The sequence below is a fragment of the Mustela lutreola genome, chromosome 2 (genome assembly GCF_030435805.1).
Source record: "Mustela lutreola isolate mMusLut2 chromosome 2, mMusLut2.pri, whole genome shotgun sequence".
Lineage (NCBI taxonomy): Eukaryota > Metazoa > Chordata > Mammalia > Carnivora > Mustelidae > Mustela > Mustela lutreola.
In genome coordinates this window covers 106553186-106577020 of record NC_081291.1, presented here as the reverse complement: position 1 = coordinate 106577020, position 23835 = coordinate 106553186, and the positions used below count along the sequence as shown (strand labels likewise).

The 23835-nt window shown below is 39.7% G+C and overlaps 1 protein-coding gene across 1 annotated transcript; it reads left to right on the top strand.

The window, feature by feature from the left end:
* The first annotated feature begins 1683 nt into the window (after positions 1-1683).
* Positions 1684-23510, top strand: DYNLT2B (dynein light chain Tctex-type 2B). Its single transcript, XM_059163012.1, has 5 exons — positions 1684-1955; positions 5160-5293; positions 10252-10321; positions 20358-20421; positions 23362-23510. Exons 1-5 carry the CDS (start codon positions 1837-1839, stop codon positions 23407-23409), a joined length of 435 nt encoding a protein of 144 aa, XP_059018995.1. The 5' UTR covers positions 1684-1836; the 3' UTR covers positions 23410-23510.
* Positions 23511-23835: the final 325 nt, after the last annotated feature.

The window sequence follows — 23835 nt, the reverse complement described above, 5'->3', positions numbered from 1 at the left end:
TCTGTGCCAGGCTAGTCTGTGGATACATGATCGCAGCCAAAGATGGGGCTGGTGCTGCTGAACCAAGGGGAAGATAAAGAGGGCATGGTTGAAGCAGCACTGAGCTGATGTGGGTGCACACTTAGCCTCATGGCCCTTGAATGGCCCTTCATGGCACAATGAAGACCCCATTCTCCTGGCCAGAGCCAGGAGGAGGGTTCAGCAACCCAGCCAGATCATGAAAGGTTTTATTTGCAGTAAATCCTGGGGAAATGGTCATAAGGAACCGTTGGAAGATTTCAAGCAGAGCAGTCACAAAAAAAAAAAAAAAAAAAGCCATTCTGGGGACACTGTGAAGGGCAGACTGGGAAGGTGAAGTTCCTATGAGTTTATGGGACTCAGGAAGACCAATCTAGGCTATACTACCAAGAAAACACATTGTAAGCCAAAAACTGGATAGTAAAATTAGTGAGTCTCTACTGGAATTTGCACAGATAAATGTTTATAGAAACTACTCCCTTTCCATCTTAGAGGAGGAAGTTTTGCAATTTGTTAACCCAACCAATAGGAAGCCTGGATAGATGTTGGGGGAATTTCTTTTCCTATTTTTTTTTAAGACCCCGTTTTTTTTTTTTTATTTGAGATAATCTGTGTGTGAGTGAGCAAAATAGGGAGAGAGAGTGCAGGAGAGGGGGGCCGGGGGAAGAGGGAGAAGGAGAAGCGGACTTCCTTGCTGAGCAGGAAGCCTGGTATGGGACTCAATCCCATAACCCCGGAATCATGACCTGAACTGAAGGCACAGGCTTAACTGACTTGGCCACCCAGCCACTCCTTTTCCTAGTTTTTGAAGCTGACAGAGGCCAGTATAATATGGTTTTCTAAAACAGGACCAGAAACTGGTGCTCATAAGTGAGGAATACACGTGAAATCTGAACATTTCTGAATTTTGCTCTGGGTCCAAGGGTGTAGGTGAGGCTGGGGGAACTGTGCTTGGCAGTTATGGACTAGGGCAGGGCACTGCTAATTTTTTCATGTAAAGGGTCGGATAAAAGTTTAGACCTTAAGGGCCACATGGTTTCTGTTGCAGTTGCGAAGTCTACCAATAACAGCGCAAGAGTGGCCACACAACAGGCAAGTGGGCATAGCTTTGCTACAAAAGAACTTCGGGGATACTGAAATTTTAATTTCACGTATAGGTTTCACGTGTCATGAAATAATCTTTTGATTTTTTTTTCGATCGTTTAAAAATATGGGTGCCTCAGTTGTTGGGCATCTGCCTTCGGCTCAGGACATGATCCTAGAGTCCTGGGATCAATCCCGCGTGGAGCTCCCTGCTCAGCAGGAAGCCTGCTTCTCCCTCTCCTGCTCCCCCTGTTTGTGTTCCCTCTCTCACTATCTCTCTCTGTCAAAAAAATAAAATCTTTAAAAAATATATATATATCCGTTCAAAAGTCATGCCTAAAGAAATGAAGGCAGCACTTGCCCACAGGCTACAGCGCGAAGACGCTTTATTTAGAGTCAGGGCCCTGCCGCTTAATAGCTTCATATGCTTGGACCTCTATGGGCCTCAGATTCCGCGTCAATGTCTTAAAATTGTTGCGCGGTTAATAAAACCTGACGCGCGTTAAAGCGCTTTCAACTCCCCATAGGGCTGCATCAGCCTTAGGTGCTCTCCCTAGACCAGGTCCCATCCAGCAGCCAGTGCGCAGGCGCGGGGGAGGGCCGCTCTGCTGGGAGCGCGCAGCCGCGTCACAGCAGGGCTCTCGGAGACCTCGTTGCCCTGGCGACGGTTTCCCAGCTCCCTACCGCAATCCGCCAGGCCTTCATCGCGATACACTAAGCCAAGAAGCCCTAGCCATGACTTCGTCCACCCCTGCGTCCTTCGCTACGGGCACAGCCGACGGGTTGCCAGAGACTGAGAAGAACGCAGGGGAGTCCGAGAATACCTATATTCTGCGGCCCATTTTCCAGCAAAGGCGGGTAACGGACGAGCTGTGGTGGGGGTGTCCTACAAGCTGCTGGGTCAGGTCGACAGAGGCCGCCTGGCAGCCTGCGCGTGGGGAAAGCGCACGGGGATCCGCGGGGTGGGCGGGGCGGGACTAGGGAAGGAGGAGCGGGGCTGGAGGTGGGGCGGGCTGGAGACGCAGGGCGGGGCTGGAGAAGGAGGTGGCTGGGGAGGCGGATGGAGGTGGCGGAGGAGGGACTGGGGGAGGGGTAGAGTGGGTTTGGTACAGAGGAAGGTATTGGGTTCGAGTACAGCAGGGAGGGAAGGAGTGTGGGGTGGTCTGGCGACCACCGGGGAGGAGGCGGGCCGGGACTAGAGAGGAAGGGGCAAGCCGAGAGGGTGGGATGCTATCTTTCTTGAGTCTCCAGCTGCTCTGGGCAGCTGTGGACCCGACCTACAGTTAGGGCGTCGGGAGCACCTAAGGCTAGCGCAGTGGGAATGGTTGGCTCTAGGAGACCCGGGATGTGGGCAGAGGAAAGGAGGGGTGGAATAGATGAGCAGAAAAGAAACGCCTTGCATCGAATTCCATTCAGCCATTTTCCAGGGTCAAGGTGTGCTTATGGGTGCCAGAATACGCTTACTCCTCTGCAGGGAGTAGGACCTGTATGCATTCAGAGTCTTACCTAGGTATCATCCGGATGTTCTTGGCCCACCACGATGATGCCTTCCCAAAATTACACAGTCTAGTGCAGAGGACAGTCCGCTAGGGCTAGAGGGTCCATCACTCACTTCATTTTCACAAGATTAAAAAAAAATTATTTAATTTTTTTTAAATAAAGCCCCTCTATTGCTTGAAACCAGATTGCTGAATCAAATGCTTGGCAAATACTGGAAGCCAGGAACTTTGGTTATAATGTGATACATTTCATGCAGTTTTCTGGTGGGTGGAGTGGACATCATAAAAGTTATGTTCAGTTATCTTGGTAAAAGTTTCTAAATGCATAGAACGCCATTTGCCTGCATTTCTGTTGCAAAACAGAATAAAAGCAGAACAAAATTAACATATATTGTAGGAATAATCCTCTAAGATTATTTGTGATTTGTTTGAAGAAAACTTTTGACATTTCACTGAAAATGAGAAAGGCTTAAGGGGAAGAGCCAAATATAGATTATTTGTAATAGGAAAACCCCTTTTAGAACAGATCAAACCTGGAAATCTGTCGATGACTCTAAAGTTCATCTGTGAGAATAACCAGGCAAGAGAGCAAAGAAAATACTGTTAAAAAGTAATAAGGGTTGCTTCAGAATTTAAATTAAAAAAAAGGAACCCTACCCCCAAAAGTAATAAGGGACCACTAGGGCTACCAAATATTATACTGCATTATAAGCTCAAAACCTAAAACATTCTGGTCACTTGGCACATAATAGACAAATCAGCTAATAGAATATATAGCCCAGAAAATAAAACTAGTGTTTTAATATATGATAGATACAACTAAAATATGAACATATTTCAGGGTGGTGAAATTAGGGGAGATTTTCCCCTCTGTCTTCATTTATTCAATAATCCATTCCCTCCAAAAGTATTTATTGTCTACTATGTGTTGGGTGCTCTTCTAAGAAAATAGAAGATGTGGAAAGATGACAGTGAACAAAGCAGTGAGAAATCCCTGCCTTCATAGAGCTTATATTCTAGCTGGGTAGAAGGACAACAAACAAGATAAATACATAAGTGAACTATATAGTATATAGTGTATATATATAACTATATAGTATGTATACACACACATATACATATGTATATACATGTAGTATATATCTCTCATAGAGATAGTAATGAGTACCAGGAGATGAGATATAAAGTGATGTGGTAGGAGGGCAATTTGAAGTTTTAGAGAAGGTGGCCTAGGGAAAGTGACTTTTTTTTTTTTTTTTTTTTTTTTTTTTTTAAAGATTTTTTATTTATTTATTTGACAGAGAGAGATCACAAGTAGGCAGAGAGGCAGACAGAGAGAGGAGGAAGCAGGCTCCCCACTGAGCAGAGAGCCCGACGCGGGACTCGATCCCAGGACCCTGAGATCATGACCCGAGCCGAAGGCAGCGGCTTAATCCACTGAGCCACCCAGGCGCCCCGGAAAGTGACTTTTGAATAAAGACTTGAAAGAAGTGAGGGAGGTAGCAGTGCATATAGAATGAGATTTGAACTTCAGGCAGAGGTTAACAGCAAGTGCAAAAGCACTGAGGTGGTCTGCCTGATGTGGTCAAAGAACATAGGGAAGACCAGTGTGACCAGAGTGGAGAGAACTGGCAGGAAAGTAGTAGAAAATGAAATCAGAGAGTTTGATAGGGTAGGTCATATGGGGCTGTGCATGTGACAGTTAGGATGTTGCTTTTAGTCTGAGTGAGGTGAGAAGCATTTGGGATTTTTTTTTTTTTAAGATTTTATTTATTTGAGAAAGACAACAAGCATGAGCAGGGGGGAGGGGCAGAGGGAGAGGGAGAGGGAGAAGCAGATTCCCTGCTGAGCAGGGGGTTTGATCCCAGGACCCTGAGATCATGACCTGAGCTGAAGGCAGATGCTTAACTGACTGAGCCACCCCAAACATTTGGGATATTTTGAACAGAGAAGTGCCATGATACAACAGATATTTTAACAGGACTAGTCTAGTTGCTAAGTTCCACAGGATATGGGGGCAAAGGCAGAGACAGAGACTTGTGTGAAGCTGGTATAACACAGGCAGGAGGTAGCTTGGAGCAAACTGGTGGCAGTGCGGTGGAGAGAGTTATTGAATTTTAGATTATTCTGAAGGTAAAGTTGATAAAATTTGCTTATGAACCAGGATGTGGTTTGTGAGAGAGAAAGTCAAGAAGCCTGACTTCAAGGTTCTTGGCCTGAGCTACTGGAAGGATGGAGGTTCCATTGACTGATACAATTTTGGAGAGGAGATGGTCAGAAGCTCACTGTTGGATGTATGAACTTTTGAGTTGTCCATTAGACATCCAGATGGAATATGTGTTGGAATATGTGGTCTGAAGTTCAGGGAAAGGTCCAGTCTATAGATAACATCAAGAATATGACTTGTTTTCTTAAGTTGTGTTTGTCACTTTGATAATAAAAAGTATGAAAAAGAGGAATTAAATTGTAGTAGTGACAGAAAGCTGTGGGAAGTTGAGCTGTGAAAGTAAATTGAAATTTTGGAGTTACTAATTAGATGTTTCACACTGTTTCATTTAGGTTCAGACCTTCTGTGGTTAAAGAATGTATCCATGCTGTTCTTAAGGAGGAGCTAGCAAATGCCGAGTACTCTCCAGAAGAAATGCCTCAGCTCACAAAACGTTTATCAGAAACCATTAAAGACAAATTAAAAGGTAATTGTGGTGATACTTGGAAATAGACATTCAATTTTACTCCTTTTTCTCCTTCCCTATCTTTAAACAATGGGCATAAGCTGTGGATTCTTTTAACACAATTGTTCTTCAGTGTCTAGTCCTCCCAATTATTTGGTCACCTTTACTCTTGTAGGTCTTTCCAGATAGTGGGGAAGTTAAAGATAGGAAATAAAACATTGTATGCATGCAGTATCTGAGACATTCCAGTATGAGAAAGATCAGGATTTACAGGGACTCCTTTCTCCCATCATTCTTGGTTGTTTTTCTCACCAGCGTATCAGTTCCTTAGCCTGTCTTTCATTCATACCCTCACTGTCTGACCTCAGCCCATCTCTCCAGCTGAGTCCTTAACTAGTCACCAGACTCAGCTCTCCACTCTTGCTAAGCTCTCTATATCTATAGAACATACCTCATGCTTTTTCTCTCTATTCTCTTTGTTTTTTTTCTCTCTCTTTTTAAAGATTTATTTATTTGAGAGACAAAGGGAGAGAGAGTGTGTGTGCGTGCATGTGTGTGTGCGCATGTGATGGGGAGGAGGTCAGGGCAGAGGGAGAGGGAAAGAGTCTTTAAGCTGACTCAGTGCTGAGTGTGGAGCTGGAGGTGGGGCTCGATCTCATGAACATGAAATCATGACCTGAACTGAAACTAAGAGTCAAATGCTTAACTGACTGCACCACCCGGGTGCCCCTCTTTTGTTCATAATATTATATCATCTGAAAAGTCCTTTCTCTCTACCTTTTTAAAACTAGAACATTTTTTTGGAGGGAAGAAAATGTCTATGTCACAGTAATACATTTTCATTGTACTAACCTAGACTATTTAGAAAAGTACACATTTAAAATTTTTAAATTATATAAAATTCCATTACCCAAAGGTAGTTACTATTTAATATTTTGATGTACTTTTTTCTTAATTTGCTTTAATTTTTAGAAACTAAAAAATATATGAGTACAAAGAAGAAAGTAACAATTCTATGTATTTCACCCAGAATTAACCACTGTTTGTATATCAACATTTTTATTTTCACTTTTTAAAAAAGATTTTTTATTTATTTGAGAGAAAGAGGATGAGTGGGGAGAGGCACAGAGGGAGAGGGAAAAGCAGACTCCCCACTGAGCAGGGAGCCTGACTCGGGGCTTGATCTTAGGACCCTGAGATCATGACCTGAGCGGAAGGCAGACACTTAACTAACAGAACCACCAGGTGCCCCTATTTTTACTTTTTAATGACAATTTGTTGTTACTGTGAAAAAGATACATGTCCATTACGAATAAATTTAAACAGTGTAGAAAAATAAATAAAATTAGAAAATCATCCCAAATGGCACCACCACATTAAATATCAGTATTTAAATATCAATATTTAATGATAACCATTAATATTAGGTGAACATCATATCAGACATCTTTTCCGTGTTTATTTATTTATTTATTTATTTTTAAAGATTTTATTTATTTATTTGACAGAGAGAGATCACAAGTAGGCAGAGAGGCAGGCAGAGAGAGAGAGAGAGGAGGAAGCAGGCTCCCTGCCGAGCAGAGAGCCCGATGCGGGACTCGATCCCAGGACCCTGAGATCATGACCTGAGCCGAAGACAGCGGCCTAACTCACTGAGCCACCCAGGCGCCCTTTTTCCGTGTTTATATACAGATAAATACCTTAATAACAATGGGATACTTTGCACCTATTTTACATAGTGATATAGCATTCATTCTGTATATATACACTTATATATGTGTATTTTTTTGCATTCATTTTATATTTAAATGGAATGATTGCTCACTATTTAGTCCTTTTATCATGCCATTTTGGTTCAATTTCTTATCCGATGAGATTTTTTTGTAAGTTTTTTCAGAAAGGGCTGAGAGATGCTACATTCTTTGTGTTCTTTAATGTTTGAGGATGTCTGCCTTTTGCCTTTAAATCAATATATTTTGGATGTATATAGTATTTTGAGGTAATAACTTATTTTCTTGAGAATCTTGTAGATTTTGTTTCATTGTCTTCTGGCATTGAATGTTACTGTAGAGAAATCTAAGGCCACTTGATGTCCTCTGCCTAAAGAATCCCATCCTTAACCTTGATGCTCAATAGCTTTTTTAGAATATTGCTTGGTAATAGTGAGTATTTTATATCTTTCAATATGTGGATTTTTTTTCATATCAGGAAAATTTTCTTCTATCTCTGAAAACATTTCCTGTTCCACTCATTAGGTCACAGGACAACAAATACTGAAACGTTGAATCATCTTTATCTTCCATATCTATTAGCTTTTCTGTGCCATACTTTCTTCTCTTTCCTGTAATGTTTACTTGTAATTATCTTAAGCCAGTAATTCAATTTTCATTTGTGTCTGTTCTGTCGCTTACCATTTTTCAAATTTATTAGGTCTGTACTGATACTATATGAGTATTCAGTTTGTCTTATGGCTGCGATCTTCATTTTCATCTTTCTGTTGTTTATAATCTGATTGAGTTCTTATTTTGTTGAATTTATGAGCTTAAGTTGTTCTATACTGTGAATCAGTTGTGAAGAATTTCTCTTTGTTCCTTGGTTTATATTATTTCCTAGGTTGAGGGTTTTTTTGTTTGTTTGTTTTTATTTTTGTCTTTTAAACAGTATTTTGTTTGTTTCTTGTTATTCTTTTCTTTGTTTTTCTTGCTGCATTATTGCATATTGCCGGTTAGCTTCTTTCTATTTTACTCTGATGTGATTTTCAGGTCTTTTCATTTGCTCTTTTCATAATTGTTCCAACACAGTGTGGGTGATGGGTACTCATCCACCATATCTGATATTATTTTATTTTTTCCCTCAGAACTACAGTTGAAGGGCTAGGTATTTACTATTCTAGCTCCTTGGGTATCAGAAAAGGAGGAAGGGAAATGCGTAGAGAAAGGAGGAAGCTCTGTGGAGCTGTGTGCACTGTTTTGGGCTCTGTCTCCTGAGATTTTGTTAAGTATCCTGAACTAAGGGTAATGTCTCACCTGGAAGGGGAACTGTAGTCTTCATATTATTTGTCTAATTTACTATGTATAGTCCTGGAGCCTTTACTTTGATCAAACAGAGTTGGCTATGTTTCAACTTTATCCATTTCTTTTTTCTTTCCCCCCACTTTCAACTGTTTTCACTATTTCTTGGTTAGAAAAGGGGGAAGATAAAGATGCCCATTCAGTTTTCTTCTCTTCAGATTTGGTGTTAGTGAGAATTCAGGATTTTGCTGCTTTAACAGTGTATTTTCTGGGAAAGCAGCAGAGTTGTGATGGGCCATTCAATTATACTCCAGAATCGTATGTTGTTTTCGTTTCTACCTTACTGAACAGCTTATGGTTTTCTAAATGCTCCATACTCTATGCCTTTGCACATGCTGTTCCCTCTTCATAGAATGGAGACATTGTCTGGTAAATTCCTACTTTTCTTTCAAGACTCCTTTCATTTATCACATCCTCCAAGATGTCTCTTCTGGTCACTGCTTCCCCACTATCTAGACAAGGGAAGGAGCTTCCAGCTCTGTGTTCCTGTGTATCTTACACATGCTCCTCTTGGAATTATTAATATATTGCTTTTTCATTTTATTCTTCATGTTTGCCTTCCCAACTACTCTGTGTTCTTTAAGGCAAGAAGAATCTCTTTTTTTTTTTCCTTAAGATTTTCTTTATTTATTTGTCAGAGAGAGAGCGAGTATGCATAAGCAGGGGGAGCAGCAGATAGAGGGAGAAGCAGGCTCCCTGCCGAGCAAGGAACCTGATGTGTGGCTTGATCCCAGGAGCCCAGGATTGTGACCTGAGCAGAGGCAGATGCTCAACCAACTGAGCCACACAGGTGTCCCAAGAATAGTGTCTTATTTATCTCTGTGTTTGTGTCGACTTAACACTACATGACTTAGAGTAGGAGAGAAAGGAAGGAAGCTGAAATCTATTGAGAAAATAGTGTGTATCGGTACTGTTCTAGATGCTGTATTTATTACTTCTGAAAATTATTACTTAGAGGAAGAAAAAGGTAGAAATTAATATTCACTAAAATGGAGTTAGGAGGCCAGAAGGGGGAGCTCTAATACCGTTCCACATCTTATCAGCCGGACCGGAAGAGCCTATACTTTTACTATCCCAGCAGGAGGAAGAGATTTTCTCCTTGCCCAGCAACAGCCCTGCTGATGAGAGACTGTCAACGATTCTGGCAATGAAAAGCCACTACATTTCCAACTTCTGGTTTACTTCAGTGGAATTTTTGTTTATAACAGTCCTCCCAACGTCCTCCTTTCCTCTTTAAAAGAACCAGCTTCGGGGCGCCTGGGTGGCTCAGTTGGTTAAGCAGCTGCCTTCGGCTCAGGTCATGATCCCAGCGTCCTGGGATCGAGTCCCATATCGGGCTCCTTGCTCTGCAGGGAGCCTGCTTCTCCCTCTGACTCTGCCTTCCACTCTGTCTGCCTGTGCTCGCTCTCGCTGGCTCTCTCTCTGACAAATAAATAAATAAATCTAAAAAAAAAAAAAAAAAAAAAAAAAGAACCAGCTTCTTTTTTGTTCTCTGTACTTGCCTGTGGTTTTTCCTGTCCTGAATTACAGTTCTCTGCCCTTCTTGAATAAACCCATTTTTTGATGGTAAAATAACTGACAGTCTTATTTTTAAGATCAATATATTATATCTGATCTCATCTCACCTCACAACATCCCGCAGGAGGTAAGTAATAATATTCCTATTGAACCCATGAGGAAGATTTACGCCAAAAAGGTGAACAGCTTGTCTGAGGTTACACACTTGGCAAGCTGACTGACTGACTTACCAAAGTAAGATTTGTCCTCACGTCTTTCTGACTCCCAAGCTTACCATCCTACTCAGCCAGTGCTTGTGAACTGAATACCTGTGTTCCTTTCTAGGCAAATTTACCTTCATTAAATAACTTTACCACTTTTACTTATAGATAACTCTCTTATTTTTTCTAGAAATGGGATTTGACCGATACAAAATGGTGGTACAAGTAGTGATTGGAGAACAAAGAGGTGAAGGAGTATTGTGAGTAGTTGGTTTTTCCTTCTTGTTTTTACTCTTAAATATTTCTTCTTAGGTATTCATCCTGACAATTCAGTAAGATTGTATCTGTGTAAGAGTGAGAGGAAAAGGACAGTATAACAAAATGCAGCTGTGAGCCAAAAAGATCCTGGCACAGAACAGTGTGGTTGACAGTATGGGTGAGCTCTGCAAGGTAACTCACTTCTCACTTTTCCTAGTATCTGTAGGCCAGTAGGACTTTTAAGGTTTATGTATATGTGCTCCTAAGTCCAATATGGCACTATGTATATGTTTCTTCCTCAGTTCCTTCTTTCTTATTTTTTTTTTCCTTAAATTCCTTCTTGCCTGGTTTTTGTTCCTATCATTCCAAATTAATTTCTTTAAAATTGTCTGAGACCTCCTTATTAGCATATCTAATAGTCCTTTCTTAGCTCTTGTTCTTGGCCTGGGCTTCTATTTCTTTTTTTAAATAATTTTTTAAAAAAGATTTTATTTACCCATTTCAGAGAGAAAGAGAGAGAGAGAGTGCTCGCAAGGATGAGTGGGAAGAGAGGCAGAGGGAGAAGCAGACTTTATATGGGGCTTGGTCCCAGAACCCTGGAATCATGACCTGAGTCAAGAGCAGATGCTCAACTAACTGAGCCATGCAGGGGCCTCCTGGGCTTCTATTTCTTAATATTCATTCCAGTTTATTTTGGCCCTGATATCACTTATCTAACTTATTTCTCTTCTGTTTTTCTCTTTCCTTTCCTGGTTCCTCTTTCTCCCCTACATCGCCAGCTCTGAGCTTTCTTTAAGGCTCAGTTCTTGTTCTTCTGCTCTTCCCACTGCTTTTTCAATTAGCTCATTCATTCTCATGACCTCAAACTGTCATTCATGTACTGGTGAGTTCAAAATGTGTATTTCCTGTCTTTCCCTATGCCCGAGTGTTAAGTTCCTGTTTTCCTTTGCAAATAGTACTGAGTATATTTTATTTTATTATTTTTATTATTATTATTTTTTAAAGATTTTATTTATTCATTTGACAGACAGAGACCACAAGCAGGCAGAGAGGCAGGCAGAGAGAGAGGAGGAAGCAGGCTCCCGCTGAGCAGAGAGTCCAATGTGGGGCTCGATGCGGGCCTCGATCAGAACCCTGGGATCATGAACCAAGCCGAAGGCAGAGGCTTTAACCCACTGAACCACCCAGGCACTGCAGTACTGAATATATTTTATAAGAAAGTATTAAAGTATTTGTTGATTGAATTTTAAAAATACCTTGTAGATATTATCCCTGAAAATTTTTACTATAGAATGTTAGATTTGGAAGGGACTATGGATATTTTCTAGTGTCTACTCCCCTTAATTTACAGATGACACTTACAAGGATCAGTATGATTTACTCCAAATTATGTATCTGGCTGGTGTCAGATAAACTAATAGAGCCTGGCCTTCTGACTTCTGGCACAGTAATCCTCACCATGGTGCCCCCTGCCATTTGCTCAGAAGGCTTCCAGATATTTTCTCACCTCAGTGATATAAAGAAATACCTCACTACTCTATCAGCTCAGATTCAACATATTCAAATACAGTTGCAAATTTCTTCTCCCTCCTTCTCCTTTGGTTCGACTGCCATTTTAATTTCTCTGTCTTTCACAGTATTGCAAAGCTTTTATTAACTCTGGCTTAAAACCTTGAAATCCTCTTTTGTCATGTTGAGCCGTTACTCTCTCCCCCCACATGCACTGTAATCTGGAGGCCCCACTTCCTTAGCAGCCCTTTATCAGCATTGCCAGACTCTGGTCTCTTTCCTCTACAATTCATTTTGTATACTAGACCGGTCTTTCAGAAGCATGCCTCATTTTCTTGCCATAAACTTTTCAGAGTTTATTTTAAACCCTGTCAAATATAAACTCCTTAAACTGGTTATGATTCACTTTGTAAAACGTGATAAGGCCAAACTCTAAAGTGTAGCATTCAAGGTCACTCTCCTTTTTAAAAATTTTATCATCTAAAATTCTGTACAGGGACTAAGGAACTCCCTTTTTTTCTATTACTTAGCTGGATGTTGTTTTATTTATACCTGTACCTACTCTCCCTGTCCCACCAGATTATTTTGAAGCAAATTACAGTCATTGTACCATTTCATTTGTAAACACAACAGTATACAATATCTCTAATATACAATATCCCTTTTTAACATAATAATATATCATCACATCTAAAATATTGTCGATCCTTAATATTATACAATAGTTTACTCTTGTGCACAGTATGGGGGTTAGGCTTGTCAACCCCTGCACAGTCAAAAATCACTTTTTATATCTGCATATAGTTTTGACTCCCCAAAACCTTAGCTATTAATAGCCCACTGTTGACTGGAAACCTTACTGATAACATAAACAGTCAATTAACACATATTTTATAAAGATATTATACACTTACAACAAAATAAACTAGTGAAAAGAAATGTTACTGTTATTTAAAAAATCAAAAGGAAGAGAAAATATATTTATAGTACTCTATTTATTGAAAAAACATCTGCACATAAGTGGATTTGTACAGTTCAAACCCAAGTTGTTCAAAGATCAGCTGTGTATGTATGTGCATTTGTGTGCACATAATTATGTGTTTATATTCTTTTTTACAGTTTGTTCAGAGCAGGATCCAGGTAAAGGCCACCCACTGCTTTTAAACAATACATCTCTTAAATTTCTTTTAGTCTATTATTTTCTTTCTCTTTCTCTCTTTTTTACCTTGCCATTTAATTGTTGAAGAAATGGGGTTGTCCTGTAGAGTTTCCTACAGCCTGGCATTTGCTAATTGTATCTTTCTTCTTATTTATTTACTTATTTATTATTTACAGGAGTTTTGTACTTTAGACCATAATCTAGTGCTATCTTATTTTATTGCTCAATGTCCCAACTTTGGCCATTGGCCACTCTTGCAGTTGCCTCTTGTGTCCCTTCGGTATCCCCTACTATTGTGGGGTTTTTTTTGTTTGTTTTTGTTTTTAAGATTTATTTATTTGAGAGACAGAGCAAGAGAGTGTGAGGGTGGATTGAGGGAAAGGGAGAAAGAGAGAATCCTTAAACAGACTCTACACTGAATGACACAGAGCTTGATCTCACAATCCCTAGATCATGACCTGAGCCGAAATCAAGAGTCAGGCACTTAACCAACTAAGCCACCTAGGTGCCCCTATTGTGGGGTTTTTTGAGCACTTCCTTACTTACTGGCACTATAAGATGCTTCATTATATTCATTCCCAATGCCAGCCCTATAATTAGCCATTTTCTCAAGGAGCTCTGGTTCATTTTATTGGAGAATGACATTAGAAACTAACATCTGGGCACTAGGTGTGGCTATTAACTTTCTAAATATTGCTTCTGCTCTGTTGTTCTTTTTGGACTCCAATTACCTATACTTGGATTGAGATGTTCTTTTTACTATATTCCACAGGTCTCTTAATGCTCTTCTCTAAGTTTTTGTTTTTTCTCTCTGTGCTTCCTTTTGGATATTTTTCTATTGACCTTTCAGTTGACTAAGTCTCTTTTCTGTTGTGTCTAATCTGTTATTCGGTCCACTGACTGAATTCTTAATATCAGTTATTATGTTTTTTAGGTCTAGAATACCCATTTGATTCTTTTTTATAGATTCTAATTCATTAGTGAAATCAACTGAGGCACCCAGACATAACAGACGTGAGCTTTATTTGAAGAATTTGTGTAAGAGATTTCTGAATCTATCCCGATAAGGGAAGAAAGGGCCTTTCTTTCATGTCTGTTACTAAAATGTAAATTAAGATAATTGCTGATCAAACTTACATATTGTTCACAAGTAGTTTTTGGCCGCTGTTTTAGTTATTGTGATCATCAGGGGGGAAAAAACCCTTTTCTTAAGACACTCAACTGGAAAGAGCAGGTATTGTACCTCAGTGGTACTGCACCACTCTGGAGAATATGCTTTCTGGCTCCGTCCTATGGCCCAAGGCAGCAGCAAATCCTACCTGTCATCTCCTTTTGGTCAAAGCAGCCACAGATTTAAGAGTCTTTGGTTCACAGATGTCTAGACCCACAAGGACTTTACTGTTGAGCTCCATCTGGCATGTCATTAAATTGACAGTGAATACTGGGTACTTCAAACCGTGTTCCTGGGAGGCAGCTGTAATTCGATTAATCCAGAGTGTCCTCATGTTCCTCTTCTTCAGTCTTTGCACTTTTGTGCATTTCACAAATGCTCTGGTCACAGCTCTGACCAACCTTAGCACCACACATGCTGCCTTACCTCCTGGACCCGCCAGGAGCAGTCAGTGAGGCCAGTGAAATTATTTTTTATCTATGTTCTTTATCTTTCCTCCTCCTCCCTTTTTACATTTTGGTCATAGCAGTTATTTTAAAGTCATTGTCTGATTATTCTCTTATCTGGATCATGTGTGATTCTGTTTCCACTGACTTTTTTTTTCCCCCCTTGGTCATCCTTTATGTGACTCTGTCTCTCAGCATGCCTGGTTTAAATCTTGAACATTGTGTGGAAAAACTATAGGACCTCCAGATAATATTAATTTCTTCCAGAAAGGGTTTACTCTTTCCTTTTCCATTCAGGTAGACTGTGGACCACTTACCTTAATCCAGTCAGGGGCTAAGCAGAGTTGAGATTAGGTGGCAATTTTGATTTGAGACTCTCTCTACCTTCAGTTCACCCTTCTTTCTTGAATGTAGCCCTCTTGATCTTTCAACTAAGAACCTTAAGTGTTCATTGAGACCCCACCCCATCAGGTACTGACTTTTATATTTGTCTCCTCAGCATGAAGCTACTCTTTAGTTCAATGTTTTTTCCTTAGTGTATTGGTTTCCTATTGCTGCTGCAAAAAGTTATCACGGGCACCTAGCTTGTTCAGTTGGAAGAGACTGCGACTCTTGATCTCACAGTTCAAGTTTGAGCCTCACATTGGGTGTAGAGATGACAATAAATAAATAAGTAAGTAAATAAACTTAAAAAATTTATCACAAACACAGTGGCATAAAAATACTATTTTACATTTCTAGAGATCATAAATCCAAAATGTGTTTCGTTCAGCTAAAATCAAGGTATTAGAAGGACTGCATTCCTTCTGGAGGTTGTAGAGGAGAATCCACTCCTTTGCCTCCTCCAGCTTCTAGAGATTGCCAGGATTCTTTAGCTTATAAACCCTTCCTCCATCCTCAAAGCCAGCAGCATAGCATCTTCAAATATTTCTCTGACTCTCTCACCACCTTTCTTTCTTTCTTTTTTTTTTTTTTTTGAAGATTTTATTTATTTATTTGTCCGAAAGAGAGAGAGAGAAAGCACACAAGCAGGCAGAGAGGCAGGCAGAGGTGGAGAGAGAGGCAGGCTCCCTGCTGAGCAAGGAGCCTGATGCGGGACTCGATCCCAGGACCCCGGGATCGCGATCTGAGCTGAAGGCAGCGGCTCACCTCACTGAGCCACCCAGGCATCCCACCACCTTTCTTTTATAAGGACCCTTGTGATGACATTGCACCCACCTGGATAATCCAGGGTACTCTTCTCATCTCAGAATCCTTAATCATATATCTGTAGAATTCTTTTTATTTTATTTTTTGGCATATAAGGTAACATATTCACAGGTTTTGGGGATTAGGACATAGATATGTTTGCTGAGAGGGCCATAATTTTGCCTATAACACTTGGCTTTCAGTTTCAGAATTCAGCACATGTCTTAAGGGGAAAACCTGTCATGTGACAGGCTCAGTTCCACTTTCTCCTTTTGGTCCTTCAAGTGTCCAATTTTATCTCCTTAGCCCTGCAAGTCTTGCTGGTGTCTTTTTTCCTGAGTAACTGGTGTTCTAGAGGGGAAAAGCCTGGATTTTTAGCTTCTAATTCTGTACCTGGATTTGGCAAATGCCTCAGGGAGAATTCTGATGCAGGATATCAGTTTACCTCCTTGCAGTTCACCTCTTTCTGGAATTTTGTCTCCCCTAGTCTTACTCCAGCTGCATTTTGATCCATTTTGTCCAGCCTTGCTAATTAATCTTGGTGGGAACACTGGCCTGTTACACAGTGTTCCATCATACCTCTGAGTCTTTTTGACACAAATATATATACTTAAATATAGCATTTTTTTCTTTTTGTATAGCCCAGGCTTTGGGTGTGACCCAAAGTTTGTCTTTGGGTCAAAGACAAAAGAGAGTTCGTCTATGCAAAACTTTGGGTGTGACCCAGAAGTCTCAGGTTTATCTTACACATTTCTAGCCCTACACTTGGAATTGATCATTTCCCTGAGGAGTCCTGGTTCTTTTTATTGGCAAATGGTGTAAATACAGACTGCACTTTGAAGGCAAGATTGTGTTTTTTGCATCTTTCTGTCATTTGCACCTAGCACTTCCTTCATATATAACAGACCCTCAGCAAATATTTGTCAAGTAAATTTTTATATTCCTGCCTTCACTTGGTTCTACTCAGCTTAACTACCACTTCCTTCATGAACTGTTTTCTGTTTTGTTTTTTTTTTTTTTTTCCTCCTGTCTAAATTCTCTAACTTCTGTAGCACTTCTACAAATTTAGTTCAAATGTTACATGACTGGACTTGGACTAGACAGGCTTTACAATTCTTTTGAATCCATAAGTTAGCATCAACTATACATTAACTTATTCTTTTCATGTGTTAATTTTTTCACCTAATTAAATTGAGGGATTGAGGATTGAGACGGGTTTTATTCTTTTTGGACATATAGTAGTTGCTAAATAAATCCTTATTGGTGATAAATTAAGGTTAATTTTATTTCACATTTGTTACTGTTACAGTTTAGAAATAGGTGGAACTTTTTTGACTTAAGAAAGTGTGAAATATTAGGATTGGAGAGTTCGTCTATGCAAAACTTTCTACTAAAAAACAAAAACAAAAAACAAATACTTCCCAAAATGAACTGGGGGTACCTGGGTTGCTCAGTCACTTAGGCATATCCAGCTCTTGATAGCTTACATCTTGATCACAGGGTTGTGAGTTCAAGCCCCATGTTGGGCTTCATGCTGGTCATGAAGCCTAGTTAAAAAAAAAAAAACACCAAAAAACAATATCATTATGATATATGTGTATCTTTCTCTATAACTTGAAACTGAACTGCTTATAAGGACAGTTGCTAATTAATCTTGGTTCAAGATTAATTCGTGAACAGCTTCAAGGACAGCTTTGTCACTATTTGTTTGACCTTGGCAAGTTTACTTACTTTGTCTGATAAATCAGTTTCCATATTTATTAAATGGGTTTAATAATATAGCAGGAGCTCCTGGGTGGCTCATTTAGTTAAGTGGCTGACTCTTGATTTCAGCTCAAGTTGTGATCTCAGGGTCCTGGGATCCGACCCCTTGTGTAGTGCTCTGCACTCAGCTCTGAGACTGCTTGTCCCTCTCCTTCTGGTCCTCTCCCTGCTCTCTCTCTCTCCCTCTAAAATAAATAAATGAAATCTTTTTAAAAAATAGTACCTACTTCATAGGATTAAGTGAGTCAATACATGTAAAGCACTTAGACCAGTGGCTGGTACAAAGTTAAGTGCTCAATAAATTTTAATAATGACTCATATATACATGCATGTATTAAAAATATAAAAGCATTTGTAATTTTTTTTTAAAGATTTCATTTATTTATCAGAGGGAGAGAGGGGGAGAGAGCGAGCACAGGCAGACAGAATGGCAGGCAGAGGCAGAGGGAGAAGCAGGCTCCCTGCTGAGCAAGGAGCCCGATGTGGGACTCGATCCCAGGACGCTGGGATCATGACCTGAGCTGAAAGCAGCTGCTTAACCAACTGAGCCACTCAGGTGTCCCAAGCATTTGTAATTTTTTCACTTAACATTGTATTGTGAACATATTTTCATTTTTTATAAATTTTATAAATGTTTTTGTAAGTGTTTTGGCAAAATATCTCTTTAATGGCTACATAGAATTTCATTGCCATAAAATACCATGATTTTCTCTACCACTTACTACTGTGCATTTTAGTTATTTCCATGATTTATTTATTTATTTACTTTAAAATTTTCATTTTTAAGTAATCTCTGTACCCAACATGGGTCTTGAACCCACAACCCCAAGATGAAGAGTCATATACTCCACCAACTGAGCCAGGCAGGTGCCTCATAAAATTGTTTCCATATTTTTTTTTTAAAGATTATTTATTTATTTATTTATTTGACAGACAGAAATCACAGTAGGCAGAGAGGCAGGTGGAGAGAGGGGAGGAAGCAGGCTCCCTGCTGAGCAGAGAGCCCGATGCGGGACTCGATCCCAGGACCCTGAGATCATGACCTGAGCCGAAGGCAGAGGCTTTAACCCACTGAGCCACCCAGGCGCCCTGTTTCCATTTTTAAAAAAAAGATTTTATTTATTTATTTGACAGAGAGAGATCACAAATAGGTGGCGGGTGGGGGGAGCAGGCTTGCCGCTGAGCAGAGAGCCTGATGCAGGGCTCGAACCCAGGACCCTGAGGTCATGACCTGAGCTGAAGGCAGAGGCTCAACCCACTGAGCCACCCAGGCATCCCAAATTGTTTCCATTTTTAAACTGACTTTCATTTTGCCTAACATTCTATCTTTCTCAAGATTTGGGGAGATAATGGTTAATTTGAGAATTCAGAGGCAGTGTAGCAGTTCTGTAGAGAGAATACTGGGTTCAGAACTAGTTGGATTGAGTTCTTCTAGTTCAGAGTTTGTCTCTTTCTTTTCTGGAACTCTACAAAATGATCACAGTGGACAAAATAATCTATTAGGTCTTTTCCAGACCTACTTGTTAATATTATTGTGCAAGATTTCAGTCATAAGTCTTAGATAGTATTTCCTCTAAAATTTACACAAAAATATCTTGGCTGAAGTAATCTACAACAACTTCCCACCCAAAATACCAAAGACTCAAGGTATTGATCACTTAGGCTGTCAGGCAGCTGGTCAGAGTCTGGGGTTGTTAAGAGTCCCTGGGCTGTCACCTCCAGTTACATCTATGATTTCAGTCCCTTCTAGTTTATCTAGTACATTCTGCTGTACAAATAGGATTTTCTGTGTGAAAAGGTTTGGAAGCACTCATCTATAAGAATGTATCAAAGATATAGCACAGAAGACTGGGGGAAGGGAGGGAAAACTGAAAGAGAAGAAATCAGAGAGGGAGACAAACCATGAGAAACTTTTGACTCTGAGAAACAAACTGAGGGTTGGGGCTCCTGGGTGGCTCAGTTGGTTAAACATCTGGCTTTGGCTTAGGTCATGATCCCGGGATCCTGGATTTGAGCCCCACATCAGGCTCTTAGTTCAGCGGAGAGTGTGCTTCCCTCTCTCCTCCCAATTTGTGCTCTCTCTCTCTAAAATAAATAAAAATCTGGGGCGCCTGGGTGGCTCAGTGGGTTAAAGCCTCTGCTTTCGGCTCAGGTCATGATCCCAGGGTCCTGGGATAGAGCCCCTACATCGGGCTCTCTGCTCAGCAGGGAGTCTGCTTCCCCCTCTGCCTCTCTGCCTACCTCTCTGCCTACTTGTGATCTGTCTGTCAAATAAATTAAATTTAAAAATAATAATGATACGGGGCGCCTGGGTGGCTCAGTTGGTTGGACGACTGCCTTCGGCTTAGGTCATGATCCTGGAGTCCCGGGATCGAGTCCCACATCAGGCTTCTAGCTCCATGGGGAGTCTGCTTCTCCCTCTGACCTTCTCCCCTCTCATGCGCTCTCTCTCACTGTCTCTCTCTCAAATAAATAAATAAATAAAATCTTTAAAAAAATAATAATGATAAATAAAATAAATAAAAATCTTAAAAAACAAACAAACTGAGGGTTGTGGAAGGGAGGGGCGTGGGGGAGAAAGGGTAACTGGGTGATGGGCATTAAGGAGGGCACATGATCTGATGAGTGCTGGGTGTTATATGCGACTAATCATTGAACACTGCATCAAAATCTAATGATGTATTATATGTTGGCTAATTGAATTTAAAAAATGTATCCAAGAAAACTTTTGCTCATGGCAAATAGATATAGTTCAGATCTTTCTTATATTATTTATAATTCTTCATTCTTTGACTTTTCAGCATGGCTGCTCGCTGTTTCTGGGATGCCGACACTGACAACTACACTTACGATGTTTTCATGAATGTAAGTCTATTTGAAAGCCTCTTTTTCCTTTCCAAGGACATGTGGACATTCCAAGTCAAATTAATATTATTAAGATACGAGGACAAAAGTGTCCTTTAGTTTTAGATGTCCCAAAACTAAGTGTTCTTTAGTTTTAGATGTCTGTCTTTGACTCCTGGATGAAATGACTTTACTGTTCCTTTACTGTGTTAACTAAAGCAGAAGAAATCTAATATGTCACCCAAAGGGAGACTTGTAGGTGTACAAATGATATAACTCTTTACAAGTTTGATTTTGAGAATATCATATTATTTATTTAGTGCTAACAGACATGTGGCACTTGGCTAACTATAAAGAAATTGGGTTGGCAGGGGTGTGTTTGGGTGGCTCACTTGGTTAAGCATTTGCCTTTGGCTCAGGTCATCATCTCAGGGTCCTGGGATCAAATCGTGCATTAGGCTCCCTGCTTATCAGGGAGTCTGCTTTTCCCTCTCCCTCTGCCTTTGCCGCCAACTCGTGCTCTCTCTCTCTCTCAAATAAAATCTTAAAAAAAAAAAAAATGAAATTGGGGTGGCAGGGATTCATGAGCAAAGGTGATTTTCATTCAGTAATAAAATTATTTTATCTTAAATGTTTTTTTTTTTTTTTTAAATTTTTATTTATTTATTTGACAGATAGAGATCACAAGTAGGCAGACAGGCAGAGGAGGAAGCAGGCTCCCTGCTGTGCAGAGAGCCCGATGTGGGGCTCGATCCCAGGACCCTGAGATCATGACCTGAGCCGAAGGCAGAGGCTTTAACCCACTGAGCCACCCAGGCACCCCCATTTTTTTTTTTTAAATGTTTTTTTTTTTTTTAAATTTTTATTTATTTATTTGACAGATAGAGATCACAAGTAGGCAGACAGGCAGAGGAGGAAGCAGGCTCCCTGCTGTGCAGAGAGCCCGATGTGGGGCTAAAATTATTTTATCTTAAAGCTATTTCTCAAAACTAAGCAAAAGAGAAATTTTTAAAAAGAGATTTCATTTAAACACTGGTAGGTTATTGGCTGAATGTTTTATATATTTTAATCATATGTTGTTATACTTGCTTCCAGAAATGATCCCTAGGTTGTGAATTAGTAGACTCAGAATTAAAGTATAGTAGAATAAAACAGAAACTTGGTTGAGTGAATTAGGAGAGGGGTTCAATTTCCAGCTCGGTAACTTTCTAATTGAATGACTTCAGGTGTCATTGGACTTTTCTCTGATTGTATCAAGTAACATTAGGAAGCTGTACTAGATTTTCCCAAATAACAGCTGTGGTTGCCTAAAAATAATTTGGGGGACTTGTTTAAAGTACAGATGCTAAGACCCTACTCAAGTAGATTCTGACCAAATAAGTCTGGTGTTAAATCAGTGAATCTGAATTTTAAAAAAAAGTTACCCACATGATTATGCTTACTGCCAGGTTTGGAAGTTGCTTGTGTTGATGTCATCTTAAGATACCTTTTAGCTCTAAAATTCTATGGTCCTATCAAAGTTTCATTTTATGTTCAACTCCCTTAGGGAACCAGTGATAGTAGGAAGTACTATGTAAATCCCATTTATCAGCTCTCTAGGGGAAGGGTCAAGCTAAGGCGATGGTTTTTCCTGCTTTTTGGAGTTACTGAGACCTTATACAACGCAATTCAATCATTCAGCAAATAATCTGAGCTCCCATTAGGTGCCAGCCTCCCCTGGAGGTGTGAAGGATAACATTTTGAATAAGACAGGCATGGTGAACTCTGGGAGATGCTGTAGAACAGCCAAAGTGGAATCCATAGACCATTGCCAGTCCTTATGCTGTGTGGTCACAGATCCTTCATAAGAGAAGTACATAGAGTGTAAGAGTTTAAAAACTCTTACAGGAATTGGAATTGGACAAAGTAATTTTATATTGATAAATCTAATAGTAAAAAGTTTAGGCTATATTGTATGTTTCTTTTTTCATTTCATTTTCCCACTTACTAATTTTTATTATATTTTACAAAAGTATCAGTCCATAAGGCCTGGACAATTAAAAAAAAAAAAAAACAGGTTTCTCACCACAGATAGCACGATTGTAGAACACAGCTCATGGTTCTCTCACCCAAGGATACAGGGACCTGGGCTTAACCAAAGAATTTTGCTTTGGTTAGTAATCAGGTGCTTAAGTTTAGATTGTTTTCTCCCAGTAGTACCAGGCTGGAGGTGAGATTTGCTGGTCTCAGGAGTCACTGAGGTAGGTGGAACTCCTCTAATAATAACCTTAAAAAGTGTTTTGACAAGTTTGTGATTGAGTTAAAAGATAGATAAATGGATTTTATCAATTAAGAACAAACACCCAAATGCCATTTGCCCTGACCCAGAATTTATGACAAGGTGCTGTTACATTTTTTTAAGATTTATTTATTTGAGAGAGAATGAGAACGCATATGAGGAGAAGCAGAAGGAGAGGAAGAGAGAGAATCTTGAGCAGACTCCCTGCTGAGCACAGAGCCCAAGGTGGGGCTTGATCATGGTCTTGGGTTGATGACCTGAGTCAAAAATCAAGAGTCCATGCTTAACTGACTGAGCCACCCCAAGATGCTATTATTTTTTATCTATCATTATGCATTTACTCCCAAGAAACTCAAAACATTTCATATTGTTATTTCTGTGATAAATTAGGAAAAATGGGACTACTCATTTTATGAAAATGAATTACATGAGGTTCATTAGTTTGTATTTCACTTCTACCTTCAGAAAGTCTAATTCTTTACCCATCCTACCCTTTGAGCAAGCAATTTTGTAGTTACCCCAAAGCAAGCAACTTTATAGCTATATTGAAGGAAAAACCTTTGTGATTGAAAACTGGCAAAGATCTGAGATAATGTTCATTTCAATTGCCTTTGCTGCCCTTTAGCCCTTCATTAGTACTAACGTTCTGGATATGTGTGTGTTTTGTTTTGTTTGCTTTTTAGGACAGTTTATTCTGTGTTGTTGCGGCATTCGGCTGTTTCTACTATTGAATCTTTGAAAAGTTGGGTAAAAATATGACCAAGAAGAAATATAAACTTTTTTATATTGTTAAATATCTCAACAAAATAAAGATAATTTGGCATTTTGGCAACTGAGTCTATTCAGTTTTAGGCCTTATATTTTAGTGTTTTGATTTTGTTGTAATATGTTCTTAATTGTATTTGGAAAGTGGGGGAAACTCATATTTCAATTGTTCACACATAACCAATTTTAAGTATTTGGGTATATTTTCTACCAGTGTGTTTTTAGTTTCAGGGTTTTAAAAAAATGATATACACAATTTTGTACCCGGATTTTTCACTTCTCATAATGTCATGAGCAGTCTTTTTTTTTTTTTTTTTTTTTAAATTTCTCAACCCATTTTCTTTCTTATTTATTTATTTGACAGAGAGAAATCACAAGTACACTGAGAGGCA